At 36.6% G+C, this 27,479-nt stretch overlaps 1 protein-coding gene across 2 annotated transcripts in view; it reads left to right on the forward strand.

The window, feature by feature from the left end:
- Positions 1-10,946: 10,946 nt before the first annotated feature.
- g (adaptor-related protein complex 3, delta 1 subunit-like garnet) overlaps positions 10,947-27,479 on the forward strand; it is an 895,910-nt gene continuing 879,377 nt past the window's right edge. For both annotated transcript variants that reach the window (XM_081759537.1, XM_081759539.1), the window contains exon 1: positions 10,947-11,208. In XM_081759537.1, the coding sequence (XP_081615663.1) occupies positions 11,113-11,208 (96 nt within the window). In that variant the 5' untranslated portion in view covers positions 10,947-11,112. The remainder of the gene's footprint in view (positions 11,209-27,479) is intronic.

Genomic DNA, 27,479 nt, shown 5'->3' on the forward strand with positions numbered 1-27,479 from the left:
GCTACTAGCAACTATGTGAATGTGTAATACAAAACTGGTATGCAGAAGAATTAAAAATATTTATAATGTGATATTTTGCAGGCCGCCTTTTATAAGGGCGCACTATACCCTACACAGGTTCTTTATTAACAGCCACTATATGAATTTACTATACAAAACTGGTATAGAGTAACAACTAAAACCATTTATCTATAGTTGATTAATGTGATGTTTCGCAGGGCGCACGTACCCTTCACGAGTTCTTTAGCAACAGTGACAGAACTATGTTCATTCTATGTTTGCATTTATTATACAGAACTGCGCTACAGAGAAGAATAAATAAAACCATTTATCTTTGATGTGGTTTCGCAAGGGCACCTTACGTAAAGAGCGCACAGTACCCTTCACGGGTTCTTTACCAACAGTAACAGTATGTATTCGTTGTATGAGTTGTGCTATACAGAAGAATAAATAAAACCATTTATCTTTGATGATGTTTCGCAAGGGCGCCTTATGCAAAGAGCCCACTGTACTTATCACGGGTTCTTTACCAATAACCAACAATATTTATTATATAAAAAACTTGTACCTTTATTTATTATGTGATGTTTCGAAGGGCGCACCGGGACACGTCCCGGTGTCCCGGTGGGCCAGCATGGGCCTGCCAATAACTAGCATATTCAAAATAGATTAATTAAAAATTATTACAGAGTGATTTATATTTCAGTAATGTAGTGTGTTATTGGTTTGGACTGATTTTTGTTTAGTGTCCCTCTCCAGCACTCAAGCTGAATGGGACAGCACCTAATGTTTAAAGTGGTTTCAGAACTACTACTCAATTTACATTCGAGATTTCTGAGTTTTACGTCCCACGGTTATGCCGGCTATACTAAAGTAGACGGTGATGATGAGAAATGAATGAAATGGTGGAATGAAGTGGGAGTAAATGAGAGAAACCCGAGGAAACCCACGCACACTGTGTTTATCCACCACAAAGTTCACTTGGCGGGAGCTGGTATCAAACGTGGGACCCCACGCAACAGAGGTGAACGCTGTACCAGTGAGCCACCGTGGCCTCTCAATTTACATTCGAGACAGGAAGTGTGAGAGAAAACAATCAAAATAAAACATGTGAATATTTACTGCCTGTTTTGTGTACAAGTAATTAGTGAAACTGCGAGTTGATGTCTTATATAACCTCGGTGCTGGAAAGGACGTAACTCCAACCAACCAACTAAAAGAGATTTGCGAGCACCTTTTTAGTTGTGTTATAAATCACTGGAAGGAAATTTTAGTTTGCCACTTTCTGCCACGAAGGCTATATTAAACGTGGACCTCCATTTTAAGACAAATTAAAACCATCGTAATGTACACATTTCATGTCTACGAAGAAATAAATACTTAACGAAGAAAAGGAAATTTCATAATTAATAATTATAAAAAGTATACTCTGACTCTACAGCTTATGGAGATCTATGACTAGCCAGGTGGAGCGCATCAACTTCGTAGGTCTAATGCTTGGTTGGCACATCGGTTCTCAGGCGCCATTATTTCTGACTTCTAGATCTCATCTCCCGCAGGAGTCTAACCCTGGACCATACGCACCGAAGTGTATCTTAAATGCAGTAGATAAGTGTACCAATTTAGGTTATGTTAATAAATAACATTATTAAATTATTTTAAATAACAATGACGACTAGCTTGAACATTTATTATTATTATTATTATTAATAATAATAATAATTGAATATTTCAACTTTTTGGATACCTCACTTCATTTGTGAAGCACAGTGAGGCATTAATGTGGATCACTGAACTTCTTCCCTCCCACCATTTTCAAACGATTTCGCACCCTGTTGATGATAGTGATGAGCGTAAGAGTCTTGGTCTTGCATGCAAGACTAAGACCAAGACCAGGAATCCCCATGCAAGACCAAGACCAAGACCAAGACTCTTGTCAAGAGTCTTGCAGAAGTACCGGTACTACTCGAATTTTTTTTCTTTTTTTTTTTTTTTTTATAGAATGTGGAAAGAAAGGGGAAAAAGCACTATATCTTTCACTTGAATTTCTTGGCTTCAGTAAAAATGCCGCTTAAGTGAATGTGTTCCCAATAGTTTATGCAATCCGTGTGAGTCGATCTGCCTCTGTAACACATAGCTGCATATAGCTACAGTACGTCGTTTTCTGAATCGGTTTGTTCGCGTTTTCTGTAGTTATTACTCGTTTTCAAGCCACACAGGTGTCATCTTGCGCAATGTGAACCTTTTTGGTGGACAAACACCGTATGAATGGATTTTCTGTTTTTTCTTTTCTTCCTACTTTCTTCACTCCACCATTTCAGTCATTTCCCATCATTACTGTCTCCCTTAGCATTGGTGCATAGCCGTGGGATGTTAAACTAGATATTTCATTTCATTTTAAAGCATTTAGTGGTGTTCTTCTTCCAAAACTAAAGAGAAATGTAGTATTGAACATCGGTAATTCCGTACACCATAAATGCTGACAGCATGGGTATGGCCTTGGCTCCGAGGCTGAAGCGTCCGTTGGAAATGTTTAATGTGTACTCATAAAATGAAACTCGAAATAACATTTTCATGGCTTTGACAAAAACTTAGTGCATGTGACCGCAAGTTTGAATTCATGGCGGATGCTTATACGTTGAATAATCGTTTATCAATATAACTTAGCCTCCTCAGGTATATCGTGGCCTTGGTTGACAAGGTTCTAACTGCACGTGACTATATTTTGAGAAAAAAACGCGTTTAAAGTTTTATTAGGTTATACTTGTTTTATTTATAAACTGATCATTATGATGTTTTTTTTTTACACAATGATTAAGTACCTGCAAGGTTTATATTTAAATATTTAACGTTGGAAATGAGGCTTTACTTTTTTTTGTTTTGAGCAATCAGTAAAATGCAGTTAGAACCTTGTCTTACTGAAACGATCATTTTCAGAGGCACAAAATTCTAACTGCACTTAGAACCATGTCAAACCAAAATGACGAGAAAAACAGGCATGACATAGAACGATAAGGGTGTAACTCCAATTTAGTAGATTAACTAATCATATTTTAATTACATGAAATGTGTGTCGAATATTAGTTACAAGTTTAACAGTGCAGTATAATACTCCATGTCTTTCAGGGGCATGAACAGAACGGACTTTTTTATGTTTTTTTTTTTCATTAATTCTGTAAACCTCAAACAACGTTTTTGTTGCTTTGGTTTGATATCAAAAACACTCAAACTACTACTGAAATATGACACTTTAGCCTGTCGTCTTGGAGTATCTAGAAATGTGATATTTGCTGCATTAACAGGATCGTGGCTGTCATGGCTTGATTTGTACAATACGATACTGAATTTTTGAGTACACGTCAAGTTAGCTTCTTGAGTGAATGAAATTGTTTTGTAATTTAGAAGTTTTGCTATCATCCCAAAGTCTTTAAAGTCACTCGGCCTCATCTGAGTAACACGATATGGGTTGTGACGGTCTACAGTCTTCAATATTCTTACGATACACAAAGGAGAGTAAAAGTCCGTCTTATTCATTAATTTTTCAATAATTGCACTGTGTATGAGATCTACTTTCTGAACACAGGAATGTCCTGGAAGAGAGTATTTCATTGAAACAGAATCGATATTCGGATTTTCTCTCAAAATGTCGAAAACTGTATATGATATATGGGAATTACGGTTATGTGGCACACAGAAATCGGACCAAGTAATCAGTTTCGTGATCTCATTTTCTTTGAGTACAGCGTTCAACATTCTCCTAAAATCACTCGCAATGTAATTCCCTGCACATCCCGCCATTGTTTCGCTCCAGATAACATGATACATATTTTTTGTTAGGGTAAAACATGCGGTGAAGTTGTAAACATTTAACTTTTTTTATAAAATATATCACGCTTGGGAACATGTTATAACGTTTTGCAAATCGAAGGGAAGAATTGGAAGATCTTTGTTCTCTTTTTCACTTTTTCTGTGTTCTCTCATTTGGGCCTAAGTGTGTCTGCTCACCACTTAAGATTTCAGTCTCTTCCACCACCTTATACGCCTCACACACATCGCATCTGTCACTTTTTGGCAAATTAAAATCTAAGTTAAACTCCGTTCCAAATATTCGGTACTTCATTGCTTTCTTAATTGGTGTTTTGTTTTCATTCTGGCACTTTTCAATATAGAGACAATACATTTTTGCAATGTTCAGATGACTTCCTAGGTACAATCTACTGGTATCAGCTCGGCAGTGGTGGAATTCCACTGTTGGGAAAGATTTTATGTTTTCTTGCAAAAATCTGTTTCACCCTCTGGCTTCCGACTACCATTACTTTTTTCCCAATCTGATCTACAATCATGCGCGCCGCCTACGTGGGTGCGACGGGGCTCCGGCTCCCACACAAATAATCTTATGAGTGCGCCGCACCCACAAGACTTTTAGTTTGGAGCCGGGTTTGAACCTGTTTCTGTTACCGACTGAACTAGGGCAGACCTAACTTATCTTTATAGTGCCAGTATATTTTACTTTATAACAGCACAGACCTTAAGACAGTGTTCTTAAAAGATTTTAACTAAAAATAAATTGATCAATTATCAAGACTTCCATGAAAACATATAGACTAACACCTTCCGCCATTGATATGTACCCACAAAAATTTTGGAAAGTCGGCGCCGTCGCCGTTGTCTACAATAGATGTGTTTGTATTCATAGTCATTGTTTTGTGTGCAGTATACTCAGGTTTTTGGATGTGGACAGTCGACAAATAAAATGTTTTGCACACTTGAATCTTTTCTCCTTTAATATTGAAGAAGTAATGAAAAGAATACAATACTTCCAACGAGATTTAGCTTTCTTTGTTTTTGGATTTTTAGTCTTGTCTCCATTTTTGCCTGAACCCTCTTCATTATCCTAAACACACATTGAATTACGAAGACCAAGTTTGAAATTTTGTATATTTTACACCAACAGATAGCAGTAAATCCTGCCTTGTTACAGGTAATTTTATATTAAACTTTCATCAATTTGGTTTAACTGTACGATTTACCAACTTAGTTATTTTTTATATAGCACGGTTCAGGAAGTGGAACAAAGTAGTACTCTCAGAATTGGTATGCCAAAAATATGAAAAAAGAGTGGGAAAAAAGTATCATTATTTACTTCTCAAGGTAATTTAAAAGAATAAATCTTACATTTTAATTATCTTTTTAATGTAAGGCAAGTAACATAGAAAGTACACACGTAAATTATAAAAAGGAGGAATACTTCCGTAACTTACAGCTTTCCAAGCTGCAGTTAGAACCTTGTCAAACTGAATACTGTATCAGAGCCAGAAGCAGTTAGAACCTTGTCAAATTAGTGGACAGTCTATTTTTCAAGTTACAACAATAAAAGTCATATATTTGAATAAAGTTCAATTTCTAGTGTTACGTACTGTACAGGTGTATATAACTCAATTTTGAAAAATATGTTAGTTAAAACCTTTTCAAACTAAGGCCGCGATATGGTACATCGAGGATTGAGCGATATAACATATAACAATAAATAATCCATATTCAGAAGCGAGAGTGATTTTGTATAGTTATTTCAAATGACATGGAGTTTGATACCGTTATTCTGTATTTCTAATACAGGTCAAAAGTATTTATATAGAGTTCACACAAAAGACATAGACAGCTGAGTCGTTTTCAGTTTTCACTCAAATTATTCTAAAATCTTACGAGGTTTGATTATAATAATTATTATTTTAATTTCTCTCTCCCTCTTTTTGGCCAACATTGCTAAACATATCATCATCATCATAGCTATTCTGCCATTATTGGCAGATCACTTGCTGCAACTGAGAAGCTTCGATGTACGGTAGTCCTTAGCTAGTCTCTTCGTCTTGACGTAGCAATTTTCAGTTTTAATACCTTCCTTCAACTAGTTTCCTTCTTTCCCTCCCTCTCTTTCCTTTCACCGTACCCTCTAGCACGTTCCTCATAATACAGTTACTCCCCAGCCAACATCTTAACCAGTTCCTCTTCCTGTTCTTAACAATATCTAAAATTCCTTTCTTTCTCTACTGCTACTATTTGTAACACCTTCTAATTCGTTTTCTGTTCAACCCAAAGAAGTTTGTTCAATACAAAGATTAGCTAATCGTGGTAGAAAAGGAAAAAGCAACCTGATGTCTTTAGGCTATAAAAATAATTTTGCAATTCATGGTATTTCAATAATCTGTGCCGTCTGGATTGCCTTTCATGCGTCTCAGGGGTGACCTCCCCAGTTTGGGAACAAATGGAGTGTTGGATCTGTTAAAAGATATAAGATTACGAAACGTTGTGATTTATCTTAGAAGTAGTAAAGCGTGGACACCATTTTTTTTTTAAATAAATGTCACCGCATATGTTGTACACTATCATCATACTTACAAGAAGGTAAATTATATTACATTTAGAAACATACATTGTATTTCCGTTACTACTGGCGCATTGTAGAATTTATTATCTCTTATATACAGAGAAAAATTTATCTATGAAAAGCATAAGATTTCTTAAAAGCAAGACTTGCAAGACTCTCGCAAGCAAGACCAAAACCAAAACCACGACTGGGTGTGCAAGACCAAAACCAAGACCAAGACCAAGGCTGCCGTGTCGTGACAAAACGCTGTAACTTTGGCGCAGCAGTTTTGCGAAAAAGAGCCGTAAAGTTTTCATCCGAAAATGTGATCTGTATCGTGTAGAACCAGTGTAACTAGGCAATAATGGTCAACCAATCAATTTTCACCAAATTTAATCACACAACATGCATTTACGTAACATTACATGTAACCACGTGTTTCCAAAGTCAAGATACATTGGTTCTACACGATACAGATCACATTTTCGCATGAAAACTTTACGGATCTTTTTCGCAAAACTGCTCCGCCAAAGTTACAGCGTTTTGTCACGACACGGCAGAAGGGTTCCAGTGCAAGACCAGGACCAAGACTGGAGGTGCAAGACCAAGACCACCTGGGTCTTGGTCTTGGTCTTGCATTTGCTCATCACTAGTTGATGAGGAACTAAACGACTTATCTCAAGGTATCTCACTTCGTATGAATTTCAACCTTGAAAAGCTGGCTCTGTTCTGGCTGTTCGTTCAGCAAACCTGTCCACAACTTTCTACTGAAGCTTTGAAGGTGCTACTTCAGTTTAATTATTTCTATTTATGTGAAGCTGGGCTTTCAGGAACTGCAAGTGTTCAATTCCTTGCACCTGAAAGTAACTCGTATCAGCATAGATATCAATGCAGTTATTAATAAATATTGAAAACGTACATGCATCGTATCATTACTCCCAGTGGTAGCACTAAAATTATCCAGTGTTGACTCAGTATCATGAGGCAATTGGAAAGCTATCTGAATCAAGATCTACCGAACTCAGGTTCAGAAAGCCAAGAACAATGCCATCTGGGCGGTGATTCGCTAACCACGCATCACTGAGTAGATAGAACGCTCCGGCCAGAGATCTTTATGGGCTGTAGAGAAAGGAAGTTTAATAAACTTTCTTCTACCTGTTATGAAATTCCATTAGTTTCTCGATACCGTGTAACTAAAGAAAATTGAAAAGAATATTAGTCTAGCAAGCTTCATGGTGCACATAGACTCTAAGTGCCGATGATAGTAGTCAGGCTCAAATTAGCACCTAGGCTCCAACCTAGAGGACCACATATTTGACTCCCTCTCCCCGCCTTGTATATTTCAAAATAAATGAACCCATTGTACTAAAAATTTCCTGTGTGGGCGTTTCCGTATTACATGTTATAATACATTATTATCTTTTAGAGTGATCGAGCCTATAAACGTGCATTCAATGTGAAATTTTCTGCAGTCGCGATAAGAACAGAATTCATTGTGATGACAATTTGATCATTGCAATTTACAAGACAAGGGGTAAAGAAGTATAGTCTTGGGTGTGAGAATGTGTTAATTTGACCCTGTGCGTGATCAGTTATTCGCTTCAAACACCACATTTCTGGCGTGTCCAGAATGTATGTAATGGCTTCTATATAAAAATTTGCTATATATCATGGCCACAACACAATGCGACTGTCTATCCCCAAACTGAAATATTTAGTCACCAATGGCGACTTGGTGATCGAAAACTCCGACCGGCGGTCAATTGATACATAGGCGAACATGGTTTCACCTTAAATTAGTTAGGTGCGAGAAGCGTTTGCACAACCCTGCGAAAAGTCGACATTGGCCTTTTTCGATATAAATCATTGTTAACTTCATTTACGTGTTACTAAATACGGAAGTTAGGATCACGCTTTTGTCAAGCTCTTAATACAATGCTAGAAACGACTCTGAATAAGGCCCATTATCTGGACAATTGAGTAGTTCTGGATAGTTTGGTTCTATTGGCAGAATCAATTCCTTTCAACCAATTCCTAGCAAGGATTCGTTACTCCAGATCGAATCCTTAGCTTTCGCCAAGCACTTTTAATGATTATGAGTACCTTGATTTTCCAATTTGATTTCTCCAAACATTCGTTTCTCTCTGGATGGAATCCTTTGGTTTCGATGAGTTGTTATTCTGAGTTCCCATATGGCTTTCCAATGTGATTACTCCTTTCATTCGAAGTAATCAGTTTTGAAATTATCGCGAAGCGTTTTCCCAGTGTTGAGGGAGATTTGGAAAGAGTAGAAGCGAGAAACGGGATTCCCATGTATGGAGAGTTGAAGACAGGCCCGTATCCAGAGGGGGTCTAAGGGGGGAATCCCCCCATAAATTTTTGCTGGCCCCCTAAAATTTTCACAGTAGGCTTCCAAATGAACTATAATATGGTGATGAACTAGAATAAGGTTGGATCGGGCTCCCTCTAACTTCAGCCAGCCCCCCTACAATTTTGGGCTATCTACGAGCCTGGTTGAAGACATATTCAGAAGGTTTCATTTCTCCTGATACAAGCAATATTAATAAGAACAAAGAAAACATTGTTTGTTTTCTGAGTCTTCTGTTTGTTAAATCTTGTTACTATTGTAACTACTATTTCTTATTATTACTAATTGTGTAGTGGAAATGGAAAAGGCTGAAAGTGCCAAAAAAATAAAAAATCGATTTTTTGCATGGAATGTGTTGTAAACGACATCGCCAATAACCTAGAGAAGGTCCAAAGTGCCAGAAAAATTCCTACTAGTTTCTAGAGCACTCGCAAGGAGCAGCACCTTAAAGGATAAAGTACAGTTTTAGGAAGTTTTTATTGAATACTGGAAATTTTACTTTGTGGCACTTTCAGCCTTTTCCATTTCCATTACACAATTATTGAATCTATAAAAAGATACTTTGTTACATGACTAAAAATATATTAAAGGTAGACCAAAGCAAGTAGCTTTCTGCCATTATCATTCTTAAAATTTATTAAAATATGAACACTGGCAACAACGGAAGAAGTTATGTGGACCTTCATACCTTTCACGGTAATTCTCGTGCACCCACACAATTTCTTGATTTGTGTAGCTTATATTTTGTAATTTAAACAGACAGATGGAGGGTGAAAATTCCCAGATTTTCGTGTTACGTACAAATATTACGGCTTCTTAGAGGAACATTCCTGATTGCTACGTGAAGTCATAACAGTTATAGAGTTCAGGAATCGACAGGGTGGACAATTCAAACCCTATAGTGTCTTCTCTCTAGGACAAATGTACTTTGGTGCGAGGATTGACATCTCTACTGTTAATGAACCTTCCGATATAAGATAAAAACATCTTCAAAGCAAGATGTTGGGACTTTTACATAAGGTAGATCCTTTGAAGATATATAATCAGAGAAGTTGATATATTAGATCTTACAACGATGCAGTCATAAATCTATTATTTCTTTTGTAACAGCATTTCCATTTTGACATTTGAAGAGGCGCGCAATCAGAAATTTTTTGTTGTGTTTTGTGTCCAAAATCAAAAGATTAGAGGGAGCTCGGACCGGGTAGACCCTCCGTGAGTGTACCCTTGGTCCACAAATAAAAACACAAGTATATTATTTAAAAAGATTTACGAAGTTTGGTTGGTGGGTCAAGACCCGGTGAACCTCCTGTTCACGTGTGCCTCCATCAGGCCGATAGCCAGCCCAAGAATGTAGGGGGGGGGGGTAGAAGTTAGGGGGCGATCCAACCATTATAGTTCATTTGCAAGCCTACCGTGAAAATTTTAGGGGGCAGTAAAAATTTAGGGGGCCCGGCCCCCCTAGACACTCTTGGATACGTGCCTGTCCTGCATCTGAACAACTTCAACAGCTTGACCCTACTATGAAACGCTAATATTCCATTTTTGGTAATAACATCACAGAAGACTTGGAATAGTGTTACAAGTAGCTAAACAAAATTACGGGTACACTAAACCACTATTTCCCCCTTTCATCTAAAATCATTTGTGTGTATTAAGCCCTTCTTACTCAAGTGCTGCGATAGAGTAGGCTATGCATTTAGTGTGGTCAACTTGCTGGCAAACTAAAATATGTAAAAATAAACACTACATTCTCGTAACAAGAGACTGTTTTCAAATTCCAGCTGTCACTCTTTTGCAGTTACAAAACTCACTAAGGAAAATAGTAAACTTGATATATGAGGCACTGAGAAAGAAGAGGGTAGAGAAGAATTAAATAAGACCAGCAACGATGAAGAATAAGTTGAAAGAGGTATGATGGAAATAACAAGTAAATAAAAAATTCCATATTCCCTAAAACTTTATCCTAAATTCTTAATTAATTATAGACTTACAAAGAGGGTAATGGTCTTTAGTTTAAATCAAAATATACCGATACAAAGGAGTACATTGGATTTAAATTTTACCGTGGAAATTTCTTCAATTAAATAGCTTAGAAAATGTGCTTATAGATTAGTTATTCGATACTTCACAAATTTTTAAGGTATCTACTGAAATCTACTGAAATTTTGGAGTGCTTTCTATTGATATTTTGAAGACTTGGGTTGGCAATATTGCACAGACGTCTGTGGTTCATAGGGACATAGTCTCTGGTCATGTGAGAATTGAGTAGCTAACGTTTGACAGTATTTTCAGTAGTGGCTTTGGAATGTTGCGGTATCGTAACAGTTGCAAGCATTAAGTGTGTTGTGAATTTTGTTAAATAGAAAGTTGAACAGCAATGGCCTTACGCAAGGTGAAAGGAAATTTTGAACGAATGTTTGATAAGAACTTAACAGATTTGGTGCGAGGAATTAGGAACAATAAGGATAATGAGGTATTTCATTATTGTAAATTCATTACTCATTATTGGACTTGTGTTGCCAAGCACTTTTTAATTCGCATAACTGATTAGTAAATTATTATTATTATTATTATACCTGAATGAGTATACCACCTGGAGCGGGCATTGTAAAATTAACCCTTACACTCTATGAATGTAAAGAAAATGTGTCAAAACTTCCCTAACCATAAGCTAACTCGTTCCTATCCTCCTACCCTACTTATCTTACTCTATTGTACCTTGCCCTACAATACTAATCCTTTTAAAGCGGCCCTACTTATCAATGCGCAGCAGGAGAGTGTATTTTAAATTTAATTGAATTTTATTTCTCATTTCTGAGAGTACACCAGTTGGGGCGGGCATTGTAAAGATAACCCTATTATTATTATTGTTTCTTTAAAGGGTTTATGTTTGCAATACTGCATGAACAAGATATATGCACGGAAATGAAGTAGGTTTACAGTATAAAAATCTCTGCTGGTTTACAGTATAGTAGTAATAGTAGTAGGAGTGGCGGGTTAGAAGCCCGGCAGGGGTTGGTTGGGTTCTGTTCTCGGCATGAAATGGGCAAATTAAAGACTTGCCAATTTTTTTCTGTACATTTTACAATTTTTGGATCCGTACAGTAAAACAAGTGTACCTCTCCGCGAAATAGTCCTTCCGCCGCTAACATAATAAACAATCAACAAATACAATCACTTTCTTAACTTTTACTATTCCCCTCACCTCCCTTGTACTCATTCTTTCTCACAAACTTAAATTCTCCAATTGACCCGGTAAATTTCCTAAAATTGCTCCGGCGATACGGCACTTAACCCGTATAAAGATCTCTGCAGGTCCATTTTAGGGGTCCATACGTAAAACCATAATATTTGTATTTTTTGTACAGAAATATGCTTGTAATACCCTGCAAAAGTTGCATTCCTAGGTGAAGATTTATTTTAGGAGGGCTAAATTAAATTCGAAGTAATACTGCTGTAATTTAGGTTTACAAGTGTAGGGTTACTAATGTGCAAGTGCTTTATGAGAAATAAGATGGGTGAGCGCATATGGAAGATATTCTAGTAAGATACTATTTTCCACTGGTAGTGTATTTCTGCACAGTGTACTGAAGCAGCATTTTATGCTCACAAGTGGAGTGCTACTAGAATGAAACTATGACAGGTGCTCATGAAACTCGTATCATTGCCAGAACCCACTTGTTTTCCCTACTCTCGCTTACGCGTATACACTGTTGCTAACGCGTTTGCTCTCTTCGCACGCACTGCTACGCTATCGCACATAGGCCACCTAGCATTGGTTGATTTTTTTGCACTAGTTTTTATCAGGGTGCATTGATTTAAATCACTTGATTTTTTAAATAAAAATCGTTGATTTAAATCAAATTCCGAAATAATTTAAAGTGAAAATAAGTAAAGTCCCGTTTCTGTTCTGTTATTTCGATTATGGAAGATGATAATCATAATACAATGAGACTCAAATGTACAGTGTGTACAGCTTTGTACGAAAATAAGTGTCATGCAGAGGATGATTAGGGAAAATCCCGTCTTAAACGGGTAAGAGGACAATCCTGTTTTCTTCTCTTCGTAACATAGGGTTTATATTGTAAATCGTTAACTATTCCAACGGGGAAATCACCATCGACATTTAAGACTAAGATTCTTTTGTGTGCGCGTCTATATATTTGTTCCCAGATAATAGGGCGTATTTAGAAGTGTCTATCTCCTCTCGAAATTTTTTGATTGTATAACTTTGGGCAAAATTTATGTATTTCATACCGCAAGCTAGTCACAATTTCCTTAAAAATATGCCCCTGCCAAATATAAGTAACTTTTGTGGGGAAAAAAAAAGTGTCACTTTGATAAGCGTTGCTGTACTTTTTGCTTAACGCTTAACTTTTTAAATTATATCTTCTATTTTTAGGTGATAGGCTAACATCTCCATTATTCGATTAAAAAAGTACCAATAAAGCTTTTTACTTCGTTTTCTCGAAGGCATTGTAGAGCATGTTATATATGCTTTTACGCCTCTCTGCGTCTAGACATAGGATCTGATGACGTCATAAATTTAAAAATATATATTTTCTGTTGTGCCTATTTTTTGGCGGGCCTACATTTTGCATCAGGAGACAAATTCTGCACACTCGTTCAGTTCACCATTAGTAATTTTTTTTTTAGATGATTTCAGATCTCTGCGTGAAAACAGGGGATCTAGAGGGGCAAAAATGTAAAAAATGGATATTTTTTTTTTTAGCAAAAAATAGCTTTCTTCGCGATTTTTCCGCCTAAAATGGAGACACATGAATGGTGCCATCTGAAAGGCTGTTCTATTCTGAAGAGAATGATGTACGAACCATGATCTTAGGATAAATAGGGATGTCTCAGGAAATTGTTACCTGAGATTGTTTTATACGTGAATCAGGGGATATTATTTTTCGCGGGCTTGCTTTTGCGTCTAGAAGTTTGAAATTTTGGACACTCATTCACTGCACCCCTTAGTATTTTTCAGATTTGTTTCAGGTCTTTGCCTTTAAACAAAGGCGGTGCAAAGGGGTAAAAAGTAAAAAGTGGGATAAATTTTCTCGTGATTTTCCAGCCCGAGATAGCCTACACGATGGAGATATTTGAATAATACCGTTTGAAACTGTTTTATTCTGAAGAGAATAATGTACAAATCATGATTCTAGAATATATGAGGATGTCTGAGGAATTTTTTATATTACATCCGGGTCATCTGGGGTACTGTGGGGATGTACTGTGTTTTTCCACTATCCTCATTTATACGTATGCCCACCGTCGCTGACACGTCTTCTTCTACCGATGCACCCCTCGCTGCCGCACAGGCCCCTCTGCTGCGCTCCTGCCCTTAGTTCGTGCTTTTTAGTGGCCACCTAACACAACTTGATTTGTGCTTTATGCATTGTAGTTCTTATGCCATGTATCCACACACATTATTTATAATCAACTCTCATGGAGTCAATCTGCACCTGTTAGTGGAGCTCTTTCTGTAAGAAATGCTTTCTAAGGCAGTGAGAGTATATGTGATGCTGGAAGAAAATTAGGTTTTCATGAATGTAAATATTCTTCCGTTGAATGGTTAGCACGCAGGAAAGAAGTATTTTCGTATGAATGTTGTACTGTACATGTCGTGGGGCATGTCTTTGATAGGAAACGTCCCCAAAACACGCAAAAAGAATGACTGATATCATTCACGGATTTTTAATACAGTTTCGAAGCTATATCCTCCATGGCAGTAAAAAAATAGTAGGGCACTATAAAATATTGGCTTGCGTAATCGCAACGCAAACTTTGAGATCAAATTGCGACAAACAACACTAAATGCAATTTGTGAAGTGACTAACGTAGTTATATATAATACTTTGTAAAGTAAATTTGCGAAGCCAGAAGATTTTAGGTTGCACTACAATCGCAAAGTTGGGAAGACAAGATATTTGATTGACTCTATTGTTTTAGTCATTAATGAGTAGTGTGTAGGTTGCAACACTTAACAGTTCCAAGATACTATAATTTTGCGCAGTAATACTATTTTGATGCAAAACCAATAAAACCAGTGGCCTATATACGTATGTAGAAGGCTGTTGCGCGAACTTTTTTTTTTTTATCATATGCGATTCCTTTTTCCTCTTCCTCTTACGAAAAATTAACTCGGCCAATTTTGGTCAGATACGTTATTCAGTACACCATATGTACAATGTGGATGTTTTAAGTATCTTGTCTGTCGTCTTAGGTGAAATAAAAGAAAAGAAAGCGTGTATCTAATTAGCCTGTACTTATAAAACATGCAAATTATAAACTAACATATACTTATTTTGTAGGATGTTTTATATTGCAGTAATTAAGTTTACCACTTATTATTTATAAAATACAAAGCTAATTTAAAGATAATAATTAGTAGCTGTAATAGAAATGTATAGTAAAATCTGTAATAGTTGTTTCAAACACATTTTATTCTGTAAGTTGGCCACTTTCCAATAGAATCGATGTTAGCCAACATATTCATTGTATTTGGTAAGTACAATTTGATCACATATGCAGAACACTTTGTATATTCGTTGAATCGTGATCAAAAATGAAACAAATACCATATGCATCTTTCTGAGGGGTGGTAGTCAGCATTTTGTTTTAGGATAGTAGTCCTTTTTAGTGCAGTTGCTTGGTACAAATTTCAATAGGAGTATTTCTTTTCTGGATACCAGAATAAAGTTTAGCATGGTTATTTAGATGGTAATACACAATAAAAAATCACCGGGACACAAGTCATATGAACTTCTATAGAAGGAGGGGAGGGGGATAATGATTGCAATTAACTTCTTTGGCAGTAGATTGATAAATAGAAAGTAAACGGAGTAAAATTAAATAATATGGGAGCATGTACTAAATTATTGCGTGTTAAGATAGAATATAGTGTCCCTGGTGGATGAGTGGCACCACTCGTTGCCTTGCAATCAAGGGATTCCCGGTGCGATTCCCGGTAGCAACACAAGTGGTTCGGATCCTTCGTTAAACTGTAGGAGCCGTCCTTAGAACGTCATCATCATCCCATGGAAGGCAATGGCAAGACCACCATGGGTTCACCTTGCCCAGGGACCTTCTGGCCAACTACCTGCCCTCGGACAGAACACCCATCATCATCAAGTAGAATATTAAAAATAAAATTATATGTACAAAAGTGTGTTTCAAATCTATTCTTTTTTATTTCGAAAATTGCTAAAATAAGAGTGTAACCTTAATGAATATTCATTCCTTTCTTTCTTTTTTCAAAAGAAATTGCGAACAATTTTAAAGAGTACTATATTTTAATCGTTCTGTACTAGAGATGGAATGCTTGTCTAAGTCTTATCTATCAATAACTCACTGTATACATTGTCCATCACAAGAGCATAAGGCGGTACACTGCCTGTTCAAGCTTTGACATTTGCATTTGTTCATACACATTGTTTTGCTGTGGCAACAGATTAATTCTGAGCATTTCATTAATACTTCTGGAAGAATTGTCCATAATGGTGTAAGCCATGGTGGGGAATCTGAGACTTTCCATCCCCAGTCGGTAACACCAGGAATGTCAGGCTGACGCTGTAGACACTGTTTCCAAACACTGGCTTGAATCATTGTTCTTTTCAAATGATATTTTAAAGCATCTTCAATAGGGGGTATATTTTCAAGGGATCTATTCTTTTGTGTGAAAAGTATCCTTCTGCATTCATTGACTCTTTTTGTTGCGCTAGTTGTGTCATACAGAAGCGTTGTAAAATACTGTATCATATCAAAATCATCAGATAAAATGAATGAGGTAGACAATCGAATAAAGACGTCCGTTAGTTCTGGCAGTGTCTTCCACACATTCCAAGCTTTAGTTTTACTAATCCCATGAAAAGAAGATACTGTGTCACAACCCGTGTAAGCATGGAAAAACGGCAATGCTTCACAAGTTTCAGGACATGAATTTTGTAACATTTCACAGACTGAAAACTGTTTCCTGTTTTTCCCAACACCGTAAATAAAGTACAAATTCTGCAAATCGAGAGCCTGCAACTCCTTCAGGGCCCCTACAGCAATTATTATTACATCTGAATCTACTGTTGAAATTACAACATTTTTGTGGCCACATAAAACTGCATCTTTCACATGTAGAAGAATTCTTGTATCTGCTGCTTCATGTGAACAAGGAGACAGTTGGTTGTTGTTATGGTAGGATCCTACGCAAATTATGAGGTCTTCATCAGTGCAAATAACAACCTTACAACCAACTTCCAGTGATTCAATTTCAGAAGCAAGTAAGTGGAAAAGTTGATTTTTATTTTCATCAACTTGCAAAAATTTCCTAAATACCCTTGGGAATGGTGTTGTTCTTTTGATTAACATTTTTTCTCCAGAACCTCGTTTCAAACGAGCGTCAGCCTTACGACTTCTTGCCAAGTATCTGTCAAATACTACATCAACTCTATCAAATTTCTGCAGGTGAGATTCTACGGCAGGTCGAAATATTTTGGTTGCAAATTCTCCAAATGTTTTAGATGAACATGGAGTAAGAGAATGTACAAGGGCAGCACCATCTATAACAATAGCCGAGCAAAATGAAATACTACAGTCACTGTCGTGATTCTCACAAACATCTGAGGATAAACAGGTAATGATGTCAGACTTTCTTGATGGTTTGCGAAGTTTGCCGAACTCGCTAATGGAGGGAGGATATGGGTGAGTTTCGTGAGAAAAAAATGTAACGTCAGGTTGCCTAATCTGACTCACCACATACAATTTGCATAATATATTTGCGTCCTTTCTAAGGGCTGTTGTTTGCATTTGAAGTTTAGATTCCCCCTTTGTCATTCTGTTGTTAAATAACACTAAATTACGCCTTTTAATTACTGAATGAATGTGCTCAACTCTCTTGTACAAAATTTTCATACAGGCATCTTCCAAGATTCCTGGCTTCTCTGACCGACTTCTCTGCATCTTTTGTTGCACATATTTTGCTAACTGCTGTTGTTAATATATCTCTTCAAATGGGTTACCATAGTTTCTAAAGAAAGCTACAACATCTAAAACGTGTTCCTTATATCTCTTTTCAAAAGCTTTGCTGCTTTCCTTATGCTTTACGCCATTGTCATCCCCTGCATTTTCTTCACCATCGAAAACTGAAAACTGTTCTTCAAAATCAGATATCATTTTTACAACATCTGGCCCTGCAACCATCTATTTCAAAAGTGCAGCAGGTTTGTCAAAAAGTCCTATTGCTCCACCAATTCCTTTAACTTGTTTGTTATTTTGCTCATGCAAATGGTCATCCGCCATTGCTGAAAAATGGTCGATTGCTTTTCTGACTTACGAATTTGCCTTTCATGAATTCTGTATATAGAAACAGATGGTGCATCTCCAGTTCTTTCAGTGTTTTGATGAAAACTGGTAACCAGCGGGCATAGTTTGTGTGATCTAGAACAAACATCCAGGGACATATAGCCTCCAGAATAGTTATGAATTATACAAAATTTCCTTCACGCACACTTTGTAAGAAAGGGAGCAATAGAATATGTAGTTCCATAGTTATTGACCAGAAAATAAATTGCGGAGATTCTTCATTGCGTAGATTACACCATTTGTTAAAATCTAAATATGACATTTCTTCAGAGACATTGATATATTTATATGCTTTGTATGCTTCTGTTTTCAAAATATATAGTGCAGCCACTGTTGTTACTTAGTGAGCATAGCGAGCGCGCTTGACGTGAGAGTACGATAGAAGCGATTCAGCTCGTCCAGATGATGTTACTCTAGCATCAACTAATATATCAGTCCACCCAGATCCTGTAAGCCAACTTCCTATCATATTCATTACAGCCATTTCAATGTGCAAACCTCCCATCGTTACTACAAATTTGTCTTTACCATTTTTACCAGGATATTTCCATTGAATCTGTTTTGCCAGGGCATATATTGGTTGGTCTCCAGTGAGGATCGGAACTCCGTCATTCAAACAGAGTTTATCAAAAATATTGAAAAGTACTTCCATACACTGTGCTACTGTAGCTGGGGATTGCACCTTTTCGCTTAACAATGGAAGTAAAACATCATTAGATTTTGGAAGTGTAGGTGATTGTCTATGTTCTGATACAAACGCTGACCAAGAAATACGTACATCTGAAGAGTCATTGTCACAAGTAAAATTGCTCTTGATGCTTCCTTTGACTGATTCTAACCAAGTTATTATATCTGTGGAATTAGAACCTTCAATTTCTTGTGGTGTAATAACAGATGGGAGGGGTATTTCACAATACTTTGTGTTAAAACGTATTGGGGATACGGTTGTGTAGGAAGAAGGTAACGCATTCTTTACCTCGCTGGTCCATTGTGAAGTTGCAATATGCAAATATCTTTTCCTTGCTAACGTGCTGTATCAAGGTAATGCTTGTGCCATGAAATGAGTCCCTAACTGTCACAGAAGAAGAATTATGATCAATGTTATGCAATGGCATCACGTATAGCCTCTCCAGTTACATCCTCAAAGTACAACAGTACTTCTCTTCCAGACTTAGTGACAGTCAAACCTGGAATTAAAGATATTAGCTGCTCTTTTAGTTTTGACCGATTCACTTGTGCATTTGGAATTCCTAGGTTGCGCATTTTCCATTCCATCTGACTCATAAGTGTTGCTAACTTAAATACAGGTGAAGTATCACTGAGCAAATAAATGTTTTCATTATATTCTACCATTTGAGCTAACGCAGAACCATAATCAAAGATGTTAATATCACTTTCGGGTCCCTTTTTTCGTAGTTCACTTCTAACTTTGTTCCTAAATCGTACGTAACAGCTTATGGTATTTTGCTTCCTGTGCCACTAAATCAGTTGAAGATAATTTCATTAGTATTTTGTCATCTTTTACCTCCTTTGCTAAAAAAACATGGTTGTTGAACCAATTTCTAAGGTTTGCGCAGATACTAACTTGTCTTCTTCCGCTCCATCACAAAATAAAGACGTATTTTTAATGCCCACAGTTGGTGTACTTGGTCTTGTATTAACTTCCTGAGATGTCCCAGGAGGTAACTATTGTTTGCTGCCTCTTTTTTCCTCAGACGCTCAAGTTTCTGTTTGTCAAATTTTGTACGACATGACATGAAATTTTGCTGAATTTGACACTAGATTTTGAACAATACCACCACTATCTCGTAATTGAACAATTGGAACCGTAACATAGGGTTTATATTGTAAATCGTTAACTATTCCAACGGGGAAATCACCATCGACATTTAAGACAAAGATTCTTTTGTGTGCGCGTCTATATATTTGTTCCCAGATAATAGGGCGTATTTAGAAGTGTCTATCCCCTCTCGAAATTTTTTGATTGTATAACTTTGGGCAAAATTTATGTATTTCGTACCGCAAGCTAGTCACAATTTCCTTAAAAATATTCCCCTGCCAAATATCAGTAACTTTTGTGGGGAAAAAAAAAAGTGTCACTTTGATAAGCGTTGCTGTACTTTTTGCTTAACGCTTAACTTTTTAAATTATATCTTCTATATTTAGGTGATAGGCTAAAATCTCCATTATTCGATTAAAAAGGTACCAATAAAGCTTTTTACTTCGTTTTCTCGAAGGCATTGTAGAACATGTTATATATGCTTTCACGCCTCTCTGCGTCTAGACATAGGATGTGATGACGTCATAAATTTAAAAAATTTATTTTCTGTTGTGCCTATTTTTTGGCGGGCCTACATTTTGCATCAGGAGACAAATTCTGCACACTTGTTCAGTTCACCATTAGTAATTTTTTTTTTTTTAGATGATTTCAGATCTCTGCGTGAAAACAGGGGATCTAGAGGGGCAAAAATGTAAAAAATGGATATTTTTTTTTAGCAAAAAATAGCTTTCTTCGTGATTTTTCCGCCTAAAATGGAGACATATGAATGGTACCATCTGAAAGGCTGTTCTATTCTGAAGAGAATGATGTACGAACCATGATCTTAGGATAAATAGGGATGTCTCAGGAAACTGTTACCTGAGATTGTTTTATACGTGAATCAGGGGATATTATTTTTCGCGGGCTTGCTTTTGCGTCTAGAAGTTTGAAATTTTGGACACTCATTCACTGCACCCCTTAGTATTTTTCAGATTTGTTTCAGATCTTTGCCTTTAAACAAAGGCGGTGCAAAGGGGTAAAAAGTAAAAAGTGGGATACATTTTCTCGTGATTTTCCAGCCCGAGATAGCCTACACGATGGAGATATTTGAATAATACCGTTTGAAACTTTGTTTTATTCTGAAGAGAATAATGTACAAATCATGATTCTAGAATATATAAGGATGTCTGAGGAATTTTTTATATTACATCCGGGTCATCTGGGGTACTGTGGGGATGTTCTTAGCTCATTGGTAAATATTTTTCCCGTCCTTACTATTCAAGATACAAGCTTGAAATTTTGTACACACATTTAGTACACCCTAGTTTTCCCAGTTGATTTTGAGATCTGTGCGTTAACATAGGGCAGTCCAGAGGGGATCAAAATTTGAAAAAAAAAAAATCAGAAAAAATCCCGACTTCTCTAAAAATTTTCCGTTTCAGGGACATGATAGGGAAAATATGAATGCTATCGTTTTAAAGGTTGTTCTATTCTGAAGAGGAGGAGGTATGAACCATGATCCTAGGATAAATAGGAATGATGCTTGACTGAAAGTCTGTAATTTACCAAAAAAAAAAAAAAAAAAAAAAAATTGTTAAAAAACATTGTTTGGGATTGATATAGGTTAACGATTGCGGATTAATTCAACCCTAATACTTTCACTTAAATGGCATAATTAACATTTAATACTAATTCCTAATGTTTTTTTCTTCAGTTCGCGACTTCTATTATACGAGGAGAACGATTTGATTTATATCAAAAAAATCATCAAAAATTATTTTTTTCTACTCTGGTTTTTATGCCATGCATCCGGACGCCGTATTTGTACGTAAAACGGGAAAGAACTGTAATTTTCCAACAATTGCAGTATTTCGAGTGGTGTGCTAAAAGTGAAGTGCATGGGTGTAAATACAGCGTGTAGACACGCTGAAAATGATGCTGAATGAAACACCAACCAATTTGTGGGGTTTACTGCCGCAGATGGTAGCCTTGAAATATATAATTTACGGAGAAATGAACAGAATCAGGCGAAGTGATGAGAGTAAGAAACGTTAGAAAGGTCATCACTGTAGGTTGATTAATAAGGGAGAAAAGTTAAATTGTAGACTTATGTATTCTGGGATTGATACGGTATGAGGTGAGGAGGCAGTAGAGCATAATATGACTTTCAAACCCACTGTATTACTAACTAACTTACGATATGTATGATGCTGTAATGGAGGAAAATACATAAATGTAGTTTGAAAACTAATAAGAGGGGAGTTGAATGTGAGGAATGTAATGAATTGGGGCAACCCATGGTATAGTGGCATAAATTTGTGAAATCGACAAAAGAAGTTTTGTATTTGATTTTACGAGTTGTATAATAAAGTAGACGTACGAAATGAAAAATATACTTTGCGACACATAATCAGGGTTGTGAAAAACTCAGCCCAGAGGGTTTTATTGGGTAATATTGGGTTTTATAAAATTTTGTACATTTATTTAAAACCATATTCCTAGTTAGAATTCCATTTAAGCATAAATGTTCTACTGTACACATGGAACTATGACATTCCCCTGTGGGGTTGCCGTAATTCTCATCTGGCGCGGGTTCCTAGTTTGATCTCAGCTTCCGCCAAATGAGTTTTGTGGTGGACAAACATCATGTGCATGGATTTTCTCGGGGTTCTGCCGTTTTTCGTTACGTTATGCCACCATTATTATCCATATCATCACAGTCTCCATTAGCCCTGGTGCATAATCATGAGACATTGAACTAACCTTAGAAATAATAATAAAAAAAGAGTGAAAAAATGCACAAGGAATCCGTGAAGTTCCATACGCGCTCCATGGGACACACTATGCAACATTGAAACTCACTTAGGTCTATGTTTCAATTTCTAGAAAGGAGGAAATACACATTTTCTAGAGTTAGAAAGAGATGGATAACTTTGTGATATAGAATAGGAATAAAATCCTCTCTTGATTCAAATCCCTGAGACAGTCGTCCTGGGTTTCACTCAAAACATGCCAGCAAATACTGGGATAGTACCTCAAGTTCAGGAGCCAGAAATAAGAAATGGGTTTATTGAATGGATGTTGTTTTTCTAATAGAAATATTTTTAGTTTAAGAACTAAAAGGTTGAAAATGGATTTTTTTTCTCGTTTTCAGTTTCCAATTTGGTTTCTTACAATACATTTTACGATTAAAGGGGCTTTGTGACATACAATAAGTGTTCTATGCTCCACATGATCCATCAGATACGCAAGAAGAATTAGGGGGTTCCCATGATCTGATTGCCGTTAGAGTTGAGAAGATAGAAGTATATCTTTGGTAATTTCGTTTTTCAAGTGAAGCGTTCTCGATTTGTAATTAACTGGTACGTGGGCAAACATTTTATCTGTTTGTATTGATACACAAGTATGTAAAAAAACACAAAAAAACTGTAGCCGTATTACTTCTGATTCCATACTATCTGAAGTGCCCGTTCTTCGCACGGGAAGAAATAGGTTCAAGGAAAATGTTTGAGCCTCCGCTCCCCCTTAGGATACGCATATCAGTGAAAGTGCAGTAAGATATTCTATTTGTGGCATGAATTTTTAATTCCATTGTCCCTTAGGATACGCCTTTTAAGGAAATTTACATGATAATATCCCAGCTTGAGGTAAGTACTAACTATGTTCTAAATCTCATTTCAAACTGTTCAGCCATTTCACATGACGCGATCTCAAACAGACGTCATCGATTTAAATGTGAAGAAAGAAATTATAGAAAACATCTTTCTTCCTTTCAAATTGAAATTTTCAAAAACAGGAAGTGACGTGTCTCCTCATATTTAGTGGGGTATTTAAATACCGAATTTAGTCTTCCTAACTTGACATGCTCACGAGATACTGTCTAATTTTGGCTGAAATTTTGAACCCTCTTTACTTCCATTGCGATGTGCCCTTTAATTAAAGTAACATAATAAATAAAAATAATAATAATGAACTGTTCCAAAATGTATTTACACTGTTCAACCGTTTCCCCGTGATGCGATCACAAACAGCCAACATCGCTATCAATGGAAACAAACGAATTATTAAAAATCACCTGCTCTCTCAAAACGAAAATGTTCAAGAACGTTGCAACGTATGCCAACTTACTTTTAATGAGGAGTTTATATACCGAGTTTCATCTTCCTAACTTAGCGGGCATGAATTTTGAACTTACTTCATTCCTCGTAGGTGCCTTTGAATCAAAGAAATATCCCATCTCAGGGTAGGTACTAACTACTACTATATGTACAAACATTCATTTCAAACGGCTTAACCATTTCCCCATGCGATGCAATCAGAAACAACAGACAACATCGCTTTCAAATTACAGAAAATGCCCCCCTTCCCACTTAAAATGGAAATTCTCAAAAAGACTTGGACACGTGTAAACTTACTTTTAATGGGAAATTCACGTAAAGAATGTCTTCTTCCTAACTTGACAGAATCGTGAGATACTAAGATTGTCTCATATTTTAAACCTCCGCTTCTCTCGTAGAACACGCATTTTAATCAAAGTAGCCTGATTAAAAACTTAGTTCGAAGTACGTGAGAGCTATATCCAAAAATTCATTCCAAACGGTTTAACCGTTTTCCCGTGATGCGATTACAAGAAAGATCCTTTTCATTTTATATAATTGATTACAGTTGAACGGTGTTACAGCGAATTAAATCGAGCGCAATCAGAATTCATTATGAATTATTCCCAAACCTTTCTTGTTTTCAGTGGTGTTTTGTTCTGGTGGTAAATATGTATTTTTAGCCAATTTTGAAACTATGCATACACTAAGAAGTACGATTAAAGAAAATAATTATAATCATAATAAGGTTATTATTTCAATCCAAGTTTTGAAGTATATTTTTGAGGTGGGCTTTTTTTTCGTGCTTTTTAGGTAGAGTTCGTGCTTTTTAGTGGCCACCTAACACAACTTGATTTGTGCTTTATGCATTGTAGTTCTTATGCCATGTATCCACACACATTATTTATAATCAACTCTCATGGAGTCAATCTGCACCTATTAGTGGAGCTCTTTCTGTAAGAAATGCTTTCTAAGGCAGTGAGAGTATATGTGATGCTGGAAGAAAATTAGGTTTTCATGAATGTAAATATTCTTCCATTGAATGGTTAGCACGCAGGAAAGAAGTATTTTCGTATGAATGTTGTACTGTACATGTCGTGGGGCATGTCTTTGATAGGAAACGTCCCCAAAACACGCAAAAAGAATGACTGATATCATTCACGGATTTTTAATACAGTTTCGAAGCTATATCCTCCATGGCAGTAAAAAAATAGTAGGGCACTATAAAATATTGGCTTGCGTAATCGCAACGCAAACTTTGAGATCAAATTGCGACAAACAACACTAAATGCAATTTGTGAAGTGACTAACGTAGTTATATTTAATACTTTGTAAAGTAAATTTGCGAAGCCAGAAGGTTTTAGGTTGCACTGCAATCGCAAAGTTGGGAAGACAAGATATTTGATTGACTCTATTGTTTTAGTCATTAATGAGTAGTGTGTAGGTTGCAACACTTAGCAGTTCCAAGATACTATAATTTTGCGCAGTAATACTATTTTGATGCAAAACCAATAAAACCAGTGGCCTATATACGTATGTAGAAGGCTGTTGCGCGAACTTTTTTTTTTTTTTTTTTTTTATCATATGCGATTCCTTTTTCCTCTTCCTCTTACGAAAAATTAACTCGGCCAATTTTGGTCAGATACGTTATTCAGTACACCATGTGAGATGTGAGAGAATGTGTGTATTTTCTTACTGGGCTGAAGATCAGGCACAAACTGCCGCTTTTGGAAGAAGTACGTTTCATAACTTTTCGAGGTATGTGTTTCCTCGCTGGGCTTAAAATGTCAAAACTCAGTAGCGTTTGGGAGGGTTATGTTGTAGCTCTTCACGACGCGAAGTTTAGTGTTTCAGTGAAGATGAAGCACTGTAAGAGCAAAGGTCGTGACACTTATTAAGAATGTGATCGGCAAGTATAGGGATTCTATGGCCTCAACTTCTGTTCTCCAACAAAGGGAGCGAGAACATGGTCGTGCACACAAGCCGTTATGGAGGCAAAACTTCGCAGAATAGTTATTCAGGAGAATTTCCCGATCCAAAAACAATAGCTCTTTATGCCAACGATTGAAACTTCAAAAGGTGTTCACGCCTAATCATCTTACCGTTGAGAAGCAAGTATAAGACTGGAATGCTGTACGAGCGGCATGTGACAAAATAAAGGTGGCGATACGTCACTACATTAAATGAGAGGTGGGTATATCTTTCCGACTGCGGCAAACGAAGTGCTATCATGTACAGAGACAGACTCGAAGCAAAGTTTGTACGAGCATGCAAAGAGATTTTCAAAATGGTTTCCGGTTATTGTGTTTAAAACAAGCTGAAAGTTCGCATTGTGAAGGAAAACTGCAAAATCAACTCGCAGTACAACCATGAGGAGATCCTGAGGCTGATCTATGAGCAGGAGGTACCACAGATGTGCTGAAACGAGATTAAACATGGTCCACATCCATCAGGACATAGCTTCATCACAACCCCATACATACAATACCTTCGGGAAAGCTCTGAAAGAGAGGAATGGAACAATATTCCCCCTTCGTAGTTCTCCAACAGACACTTCTGCAATGGAAAGTACGTTACTGTTCCATCGTTGGGAACCAGGGGAGACATGACGAGCACTGCTGCATCTGACGTCATGGATTTTCCCAACTACAGTAAAACCTTGGTCACTTTTCTAAGTTGACCACCTGCCTATGTTGGCTTCTTTCTTACGGAGCCTGAGTTCTCCCATAAGGCAAGGATTACTTGTAACACTATAAATTACCCACATGTATATCTTGGAACTTGACCTCATTGAAGCAGCTTTGCTCCTATGGTGCTAATGTTCAAGTTATCTCTGTATGTTGTACACCCACATAATGTTAGAAGCCCTTTCAGAACATATTTTACTGTTGATGTTCCAGGTGGTCAGTAAACCAAAGGGAGGAAAAGGAAACACTTTTGATCTGGAAGTAACTTCTCCATAAATGCAGCAGACGGAGATAATCTTTATTTCTTTTATTACTATTGTGGGCGAGTGTTTCAATAGATTGGTGTCGTTAAGGCTTCTCATTTTATGTTCCCCATTACAGATCCTTTCGTGGTTCAGTCCAGAAGAATTAATATGCTCGTTGTTTTCATCAGTCTTCAAATCTTATTTCTCTGTGGGTAGCTTACAGGATATTTAGAACAAATGATCGGTACTTTTGCAAAGTAAAAAAAAAGAATACATCTTTTTCGTTGTTGCTTGGTCAGCAACCATTTTCCATATGTACAATGTGGATGTTTTAAGTATCTTGTCTGTCGTCTTAGGTGAAATAAAAGAAAGGAAAGCGTGTACCTAATTAGCCTGTACTTATAAAACATGCAAATTATAAACTAACATATACTTATTTTGTAGGATGTTTTATATTGCAGTAATTAAGTTTACCACTTATTATTTATAAAATACAAAGCTAATTTAAAGATAATAATTAGTAGCTGTAATAGAAATGTATAGTAAAATCTGTAATAGTTGTTTCAAACACATTTTATTCTGTAAGTTGGCCACTTTCCAAT

Source organism: Thermobia domestica, chromosome 5 (assembly GCF_964235325.1).
Source record: "Thermobia domestica chromosome 5, izTheDome1.hap1.1, whole genome shotgun sequence".
NCBI classification, from domain to species: domain Eukaryota; kingdom Metazoa; phylum Arthropoda; class Insecta; order Zygentoma; family Lepismatidae; genus Thermobia; species Thermobia domestica.